The following is a 9,954-nucleotide window of genomic DNA, read 5'->3' as shown; positions in this document are numbered from 1 at the left end:
AAAGAAAAGTAAAAGCAAAAAAAAAAAAAAAAGGTTAATTAGGAACTCAGAATGGCGGAGCAAAGGTCTTTGGGACAAAGACTATCAATTACTATGTTTGTACAAGCCTGAAAGAGTGGTGTCCTGACCTAGTTGAAGCTTCTAAGTGTTCCTACATTATAAATGTTACTTATGGATAATCCCAAAGAATTTGGGCACAAAGCTCAAAAGAAATACAATCTTTTTTTAATGTCTTTCAGTTTATTAAGATGCCAAAAAGGTACAATCCTATATGTAATTTTTCATAATTGGCTGAGAAATGAATGTGGAAATGGAAGAGTGGTTCTGACATTGGTAGAAATCTGACTGGCACTTAACCCTCAGTGTTGGATACCAAATGTAATGTCCAGAACACCCGTCTGGTCCTAAATATTCCACTACATTGATCTTTCACATCTGGCCTTGACTGAATTGCCAGTGTAGGATTTAGAAAGGGGAAATTCTTTTGAGGTAGTTATATAGCCCCTGTGTTATATCCAAGTATCTCACAAATGTTACTTATTCTAACATTAAACCTCTGAGGTAAAGAACAATTATTATGACAACCACAAAACAAAAGATACAAATAGGGGAATAAAGACAGAGACTCAGAAAGAGACTTGTTCAGTGCCATGTCAGAAATCCATGGCAGAATGAGGAATAAAATTTTTATTTCCCCTACTCCAAATCCAATGCCTTAATCCCAGAATCATCTGTCCTCTACCTCAGAGACCCTACACAGAAAGAGGAGAATAAATAGGTACTGTTACAACTTCTGTGTCCAACTACTGATATTCTTCTGGTTCTAGTGCTGCTGCTCAGATCTTACTTTCCCTTTTTGCAACTGCTGTGTTAGAGAGGAAGAAATTCTAATCCCACTCTACTCTAAAAGGCTGCTTCTCTCCTGATCCTTGTCTTCAGCCTGAGTTTGAGGTACACTCATTGTACAGCTTCTGCTACTGCACCTGATGAAAAAGGCCTTTATTTGATAGACTGAGCACACTCTCATTAACACATTCTTATCAGGACACTTCCAAACATAATGTTCAATTTTTGCTCATTATCCAGAACTGGCATAAAGTTGATGAGGACAAAAATGTAACTCTTAATTTTCCAAGAAAGGTTTATTTTTTAAACCGGTAAATTTAGGCTGGTTCTCACATTAGCTAAATTATGCATTTATCTAAAAATATTTCCCATTAGAAATTCTTTTTGGAACCCTCCTTTACGTAGAGAACCATAAGGACCTTGTAAAAAACAAGGTAAAGGGGAAAAAAAAAAATCATACAACACAAATTCATTTAAATTCATTTTCATATGTTTAGCTATTGACAAAAAAAGTTGTTGAATGAAAAACAGCCATACAGTAAATAATAAATATCCGTAATTGCAAAACTAACAACAAATTGTCACCTTGCAAACCAATTTAAAGGGTTTATTTTTAGTGTAAAAATATTGTTAAAAAACTGTGCATCTTGTTAAGGACACTGAAGTATTTTGAGCAGAAATGCAGAACCAATTTGCTTTTCTTTTTTTCTGGAGGACGCATCTCCTACTCATTTCATAAACTACTCCTACTAGTTTATGGCAGAGTTCAGAAACTTTTTGAATGATAGATGTGACTAAGGTTGTAATTGTATCTCCATTCCCCCAGCACAATGACTCACCCTGCTGAGCTGATCCAAGAGTCTTTGGTTCTGTTCAGATAATTCCTGGACGGCACGTGTTTTCTCTCGATCTGCTTCACGAAGGTGAACCTGCTGTCTCTCCAGCTCGTCCTGTAGCTGTTTCACATCACTTTCCAACTCTGACACCCTTCCTTCCCATTCTCCTTCTCTGTTCTCAAATCTTCGTCTTAATTCATGTTTCTCTTGCTCTAGATGCTGAAGGATGAAAGGAAAGAAAGAGATTATGAAAGAAGAAAAATCATAAGATGCTGTATATTATCCTCATCCCAGATATTCCTCATACTTTGTATCAGCCACTCCCTTTCACGAAGGAATCACTTGAGGGTATTACTTCTATGACTTGCAAAGTTTTATCAGAGGCCAGCTGCAGACATTCAAACCACTGTCTGTTCCAGTAACAGAATTATCTTTATGCTCTGTAGATATATAAAGAAAGTAACATCTGATTTTTGTTTTAAGTAAAAAGAAACAACAAAACAGAAACTGGTGAATGTCAATATGCAGAAAATACAGACCATTCAGACCAATTACTAATTTAGAGAAACATAATTCAACTTCCAAACAACCATTTGGGGTCAACATAATAGCACTGTATTTGCCTTAATGGACTTTCACATTCACAGACTTTAAAAAAACAAGTTCTATAGACACTAATACATCTTGCTTATCAAGTGGTTCCCTTGAAGTACAGTTGCAAATGGATACATGATTTTTCTTTTCCAGTTTTGCTACTTCGCGTAGTTGTCTAACAGCATGCAGTAACATAATTGTTTTCCACTCCAAAGGGGGCTGCATAGCAGCAGTTGGGTAAAATGATTCCTATACACAACATCCATATGCACATATTTAGAACCAGAAATTTATAAACAGCCTTCAGTTTAGCAGGTACAGTTTTGCCTACAAAACAAGTTGTTTGAAAAAACAGCCAGTTAAATGTCTAACTATTAGAAGTTACACATGCTGTACAGGCTTAGTTAATTGTAGGCATAATAATGGAGGATGGGCTAACCCAGAGATGGGCTAATCAGATCAGAATGCTTTCATATCATGGCCTTGTGGAAGGGCATGACATGAAAGCTAAAGTTACAGGGACTTTTTGTGGTAATATAGGCCAGGTTTGCTTGCCTATAAAATGGTCACAGAATGTAGTCCCTTCCTGTTATTCCATGGGTCCCTTTGCCTGCTGGCAATCTGGCTCCCTTAAAACCCATCTTGCCAATGCTGCCTATTCCTCAATCCGGTCTTCCTTTTAATAAAGTTTGACAGCAAAGGAAAGGATCCCACTGGGCCTAGTCCTATGGTACTTCTCCACAGGAATTTTCAAAGGCATGTTCCCACATAGTGAGAAGCTCATTGCAGACGTAAAAGAATGGGGGGACTAAGCCTGTGGTGGTGGTGGAAATCACTCAGCATTCATACAGAGTGGCTTCTTTGTTGTCAGAAGTGGGGGGGAAGAGCTTCCCATGTTTCAGCTGGTCGCCTGCTGCTCTGAACATGTTGTTTCCCTTTGAATCCCTCTACTAGCTTCCTCTGGCAACAGGGCAAGAATGAGAAGTCTGAACTTCAAAGCTCTGCACTGTTTTTAACATTTCTACATTTTTGCTCTATCTCCTACTTCCTCTTTCTTGTTCTTGACTTTGGACCTTCTCCCCTTCTGCTGTCTCTGCTTGAGATTCCCACTCCACCACAGTGTAATGGGCACCTAGTTTGTGGCCTTTCAAATGCTTCCTCAAAACGTACTTGTTCTGCAAACTCAAACCAAAGAAAATGCTGTCCAACTTTAGGAAATAGGATGCTCTAAGACATAATCTTTGCCATACTGTAATTATTGAATAGAATAAGTATGGTTAAAAATGGGCCACCATTATAATTATTATATATATGGTAGTAATGCGTGGGGTTCTATTCATGGATCAGGACCATGAGAAACACATAACAAAGAAAGATATCTCCTGCTCTAAAGGATGCCATCTTAACTTTGGAAAGAATCTCATGAGAAAAACTGTTTCCAGCTAGTTTGATAATGCTACAAACTGCTGCAGTCTACAGGGTGTATTCTAATTTTAGCATGCGAGGGAGTTATGCATGCATATACCCACACATAAAACTGAAAATATCCTCCATTATAACTCAGTGTCTCATTTGCTGCTGTATGCTATTCAGAAAGATCTGGGGGCTTCTGCAGAGAAAAGGCTAAACCTCAGTAGGATGGGTATAAGTAGTGCAAATAGATAGCAATCAAAATTCTCAGGTGTATAAGGAGATTGAACATAATTCAGAAACAAATTGTAAAGCTATATATGGGACTAAAATTACTGTATTTAAAATATTACACTCATTTACTGAGGGAAAAAAGTCTACAATAAATGTAAGAGGTACTGAAAATGGATAGCTCAGTGATTCAGGGAATGTAGTAGTACAGAAAGGCTAGAGAAAATTAGGTCTAGGTTCTCTAATGAAAGAAACTATAAAAAGGTAATGTGGAGTACAACAGCTATTTGAAACAGGAGGAATCAACCCGGATAGGCTGACTAGATTTGTGGGGTTTTTGTTTGTTTATTTTTAAACTAAACTATTTTTTTTGGCTCAATAACAGACCTATAAGGAAAGATGGAAATTTTTTTTCAGTAACCTGAAGTCCCGTATGTTTGATGAAGATCGCTATAGTTTTTCCATATTACTGAATCCTAACAGGAATGAAATGATAAACAATTCTATTCTATTTTTATTTTTTTGCTTTCTAGCTGCCCATTTATTTCAATAAAGAAATTAATTTTAGAAGACATTTTATTCTGAAAATGTGTTTTTTCATTCAGTTAACTGAATTAGGTCTGTCCTGACTTAAGAGATGGGAGCAAGTGGGAGTTGCCTTATTAAAAATGAGAAGATACATTGCAAATTTTGGGAAAAGGACACACTACTTTCAGTGTCAGAAGGGATCAGAGGCATTAACTGTTTTAATTCCTTGGAGAAGAAAAAATGACTGACTCAGATGTACCAGAATTAAAAAAAGATCCAGATTCCATATTTAGAAATTAATTTGAATTCAGACTAGGCACTGATCTGTCAAAGGAGGCACATGTAGTGAACAACATAGCACCTCAATAACAGACCATCAAAATAGATATAACATTTCCGGAGATGAACAGCTAATAGTCCAAAGGGGATGGGCCAGAGCATTTACTAATCTGTAAAGAATAAAAATAATTTTCAAAAGAGACTGTAAGTTTATAATTGTAATGATGACAAAATGATAAAACTGTAAAAGCACAATTATCAGGAAAACAAAAAGAGCTAATGAGTGTACTTGCAGAGAGGAAATGGACCGAGTTAACGTCACTGAACTGTCAACCTCAACTCTGAACAATTAACTTACAGAATATGTCTCTTAGTACATGATGTTTGACAGCAGTAAATCTGGGTGAAAATGCAACTAGAGATTTTAAATTGGGTCCCATTTATTGCCAACATCAAAAAGCAGCAATCATGAATTTTACAGGGACAATATAAGACCCAGATTAGGAAATGAATCAAATGAGGAACATGTTTCTTCTTCCTCACATTGCCCACTCCAGCCCCACAGGCCTGTCTCTTTTCTCATTAGCCAACAGAAATTTTGCAATATGGTAATTTTTAGCTTGAAAAATCTAGAATTACAGAATCCAATTTTTAGTTGTATTTTATTTTTTTCAAGTTTTACATACATGAAGAGACATAGTTTCAGAGGTTTGTTTTCTGAGCAAGAAAACAGAAAACAAATTCTAGTTTTGAGTGGGTGGGTCTACATGTTCATTCACATGCAGTAGTTACTGCACATTAAGGTTAGTACTTATTTAATGAAGTACTAACTAAATGCACAGTAACTCACGCTACCGTGCAGTACGGCCAGTATGTTTTTTTGTGATGCTCATTGTGCAGTAGCCTAATAACATTGTGCAGTAGCATATCAGCACGGGTTTTGACCAGCACACTACTGCGCAGTGTTGTTAGGCTACTGCACAGGAAGTCTTGTGTAGATATGCCCAAGAGGTAATAAAAGTAACACTAATTCTGTATCATATTTATTATGTACACTTATTTATCATTTATCAATATCTATAATATCCCTTGAGACAAAGAAGATAGCTTCCAATGAACCCATGAAAACTTAGACATGCAACTGGGAAAAGTTGATAGTCATTAGAAAGTTAATCATAAATTAATGTTTTAGTTTCACCAAATACATTTTGCAACAAACCAATACTAAATGGAGTTTTAAATGGAATGTCAGAAAAATAAAGATGGAGCCCAGCTTCAGCAACTGTCCATGGGAAGCTCTCTCTCTTTAAAGCTATATAATCTAACCAGGAAAACCATGTTAAAACAAAAGCTAACCTAACCTATTGCACTCCTACTGCATTGAGTACATGAGTGCATTTGAGGAAAGTTTATACTATTAAATAATGTAATTAAGCAAAATTTGAAAAATCTCTCTCGCTCTCTAGGTACCATATCCAAACAGGACGTTGGTGACCATGGTCTTCCACAGATCTCTTCTCTTTGACACATACAGAATTTCCAGTTTTGACACATTCATCCACTTAGATTGACTTATGTCAAGAGTCTACCTCTCTGTCTTCCACAATCTCTCCTTCCTTCAGTCTTTCCAGTTATGACCAAACTCTTGATTTCCTCTTTCTCATAATGTGTCCAGGAAACTCCAACGGTCTCTTTCTGATGTTAATCAGCTTCCTTCTGCAGTCTGCTCTTAACAAAATATCTTTATTTGAAGTGTGACTTGTCCAACATACCTTCAAGATGGGCCTTAAGAACCACATTTCACTTGCTTCAATGCTCTTTTCCATACTTAGCGATATTGCCCAGCATTTTGATGCATACATGAGGAGTAGTATAACATAGGAATCCAAAACTCTTAACTTAGTCTCCACAGAAAATTTTACTATTTGCCAATATCTTTTTAATTTTCAAAAATGTGTCTTTTGCCGTCCCTATTCTCTGTTTTATTTCATGATCACATTTACCATCTGATGTTATCCAGCTTCCCAAGCAGTCAGATTTATTGACCTGCCTTATCTGTTCCTTTTCCACTGTGATGTTGCATACAGGAATGATCTTCTTCTTTGTAACTACTATGCATTCTGGTTTTCTACAGTTGACAGTTACACCCTTCTACTCACTTTCACTAACAATTTTATCTAAAATTCCTTGCAGCTTTTCTTCTGAATCAGCTATTAAGACTGTGTCCTCAGCATAACACAGGTTGTTCAAATTCTGTCTGCCAATGATCAGCCCTGGTAAATCCTCAATCTCCCTCAGTATTTTCTTACTATACAAATTGAACAAGTCAGGTGAAAAAAACACAACCTTGCCTCATGCCTCTCTTAATTTGGATGAAATCACTTAGTTCATTTTCTATCTTCACTGCTGTGGTTTGGTCCAACAGAGGTTTCTTAAAATTCTCAAGTCTTTACCATCAATATTCAGTTCTTTCAGCATTGTCATTAACTCCTCATGCTTGACTCTATAAAAAGATTTGGTATAATCAATAAAAACACAACAAAAGGTCTTTCCTCATTTCTATTACCCTCTCCAAAACATCTGTACCATGAATCGAGAGTTTGGTCATAACTGGAAACCATTTCTTGTACCTCATAAGTTTGGTCATAACTGGTACCATTTCTTGTACCTCAATTTTGAACAAAACCATCTTAAACTTTTGCAATCTCCAGTCTTATTTTACTTCCAGTTCTCAACATCAGGACCTTTAATAGGATCTTAAGGTGCTTACCCTCACTAATGTTGAGGACTGCTTACCCTTACTAATGTTACCATCAGAGCAGTAAATTCTGAAGGAGATTATTGCAGTGAGAAAGTGATTAGCTGTAATAAAGTTTTGGATTTAATAATAAACATGATAACATTCTACATTTGGGTTGAACAAATGCACAGAACAAAGGACTCTGCTGCTTATAGTAGAATAATTTCATAAACCCCAATGAATTTGCAAAGATAGGAGACTCCACAAGAAACACAGAAATATACATAGTTGTATACAGAGGGCTAGTGTACGGCAACAGCTTCAAATTTGAATGTTAATCCAGCACTGTTCAAGATAGCTCCAAAAGGGTGCTTCTTGAGCTTGGTCTTTTCAACTAAACCACTTGCTGGTAGAATTAGAACTTCTGGTATAAATCTGAGCAAAGAATGGGTGTAATAGTAATTTTTATATAGTTGTATAACAAAAGTGCTCCAAGCTGCCTGCACAAGCCCTTTTATTTATAACAACTCCATTTCAATCTAAACATCAGTAAAGGGCTCAATCCACAGGGTTCCTAGGCAAAAACTCTTTCCAGCTATTCATAGGTATTGGTAAGGCAAGTAGTTCACACACGTGTATCATAAGGGTTCATCTGCTGGCACACATTATACATAGGAGCCAATTGTTCAGCACAAAGTTTATGCCCTACAGCTCAGTATCTTCTCATGTAAATTTAATTTCTGAAGTGTTCCTGAAACAAGACCTAGATACTCCCCCTTTTGTATTCCCATAATTAAAGCATACCTAGTGTTTTTCCTCCTCAGGCAGAAGCAGGACCCACTTCACAAATGTTTCAGCAAATTCCACTGCATTTTGGATTAGTACAAATATATTAGAAGTTCTTGGAGCCAGCAAAAAAAATTGAAAGGAGATTTTTTTTTTTTTTGAGAGCATGCCTAAATTCCTAACAAATCTTTTTCCCCTCCCATCACCATGGAAAATTTTCAGCAGATGCCTTGCTGAGGGCCTTTCCACATCTCTCTTAGGTCCCCCTTAAAATAACATGTGCCTAGCCTCCAATGAACAAAAAGGGAAGGTACCAGTGAAGAACTATTGTTGTCTGGAACAAGCACCACACATGGGAAATGTTTAAAAGATAGAGGGCTGGTAAAATTAGTAACTGAAATGTCATATGTTATAGTAGGGTACAGTTTTCCCATTTTGTTATATATAGGATACACATAACTATTGTTAAACATGGTGAAATTAAATGTCTGGATCTTCATTTTTATTGACAATAGTTCCATGTTAGGTGCTCGTAAGTCTGTGGATAAAGGCTTTATCTATTATCTCTTGACATTCAAAGTATTTCGTGGTTTCCTCTTACCCTCCATAGCCTTAAAACAAGAGGTCAAGGCGAGAATATCTAAAGGTTTTAGTATAGAAACTTCAGTTTGGGGAGAATTACATCTTGTAGCACATTAACTTTTAATACCTATAATAATGAGGTTATATGTATTACATATATTTGAGGGGAGAAAATGTTCTGGCAGCATAACAAACTTCTAAACAGAGGAGTGAGAAGGAAAGCAAAGCTGGTCTGAAATTACCCTAAAAGCGGGGGGGGAAAGAGTGGAAAAAAATTAAGATATTGTATCACAATTAACTGATTTATATTCAGCTTCTTTCCAAGGTACAGCTGAAACACAGAACTTGCTTTGAAGAAAGCCTTTCCTCCATGCTTTTGAAAGCTCAGTTCTCTTTTCTTTCCTCCTCCCAACACTGGATACATTAGTGCTCAGACTTCAGGTACTTTCCACTCCAAATGGCAACACATCTCTTTCCTTTGGGCAGCCAGGTCACTCTCCAGCTTGGGTCTCAAGTCATCCTTACCTCTGGAAACCAAGTTTCTCAGCCTTCTTTAATGACCCACAACAAGGCCAAGTTTTCAGACCCACCTGCCAAGTCCACAACCCTCAGGTATCTCTGGAGCCCTGTTCTTTCCACTCCACCCTTCTGGCATGCATCTCCAAGCCAACGTCTTCCTCCCACCCTGCCCTGAAGTCCACCCCATTGGTTTTCCCACCAGATTGCAGAAACTACCCCGGAAATCCAGGCTGCTGCTGATGTCTCGCGGACAGTCGGAGGCCCAGAGCCTGTCTATACCACCAAAGGCCCCAGGAACTAAGACAGGTGTTTCCCAGACCCGCTGCCCCCCTCACCTCCAGCTTGTCGGTGAGCTCCTTGTGCATCCTCTCGTACTGCCGGCTCATGTCCTGGTTCCTCTCCAGCAGAGCCTTCCCCAGCCTGGCCGCCAGCAGCAAGTCCTTCTCCTTCTGCCTGATCAGCGAGAGCAGCTCGGGCTCCTGCCCGGCCGCCGGAGGCCCCTGCTCCGGCTCCCGCTCCCGCTCCCCGGCGGCGGCCAGCAGGGCCAGCTCCTCCTCCAGCGCCAGCTCCAGCTCCCCCGGGCCGCCCTGGATCGGGGCGGTG

The 9,954-nt window shown here is 38.3% G+C and overlaps 1 protein-coding gene across 1 annotated transcript in view; it reads right to left on the bottom strand.

Annotated features, from left to right (window-relative positions):
• BICDL1 (BICD family like cargo adaptor 1) overlaps positions 1 to 9,810 on the bottom strand; it is an 86,439-nt gene extending 76,629 nt beyond the window's left edge. Inside the window, exons 1-2 of the mRNA XM_019506782.1 lie at positions 9,687 to 9,810; positions 1,686 to 1,901 (exon numbers count right to left, since the gene is read on the bottom strand). Of these exons, the coding sequence (XP_019362327.1) occupies positions 1,686 to 1,901; positions 9,687 to 9,737 (267 nt within the window). The 5' untranslated portion in view covers positions 9,738 to 9,810. The remainder of the gene's footprint in view (positions 1 to 1,685; positions 1,902 to 9,686) is intronic.
• Between the last annotated feature and the right edge of the window lie 144 nt (positions 9,811 to 9,954).

Source organism: Gavialis gangeticus, unplaced genomic scaffold (genome assembly GCF_001723915.1).
Source record: "Gavialis gangeticus isolate Ggan-Ray unplaced genomic scaffold, GavGan_comp1, whole genome shotgun sequence".
In the NCBI taxonomy this organism is placed as follows: Eukaryota; Metazoa; Chordata; order Crocodylia; family Gavialidae; genus Gavialis; species Gavialis gangeticus.
The sequence above is the reverse complement of the archived record's forward strand: the minus strand, read 5'-3'. Positions and strand labels throughout refer to the sequence as shown.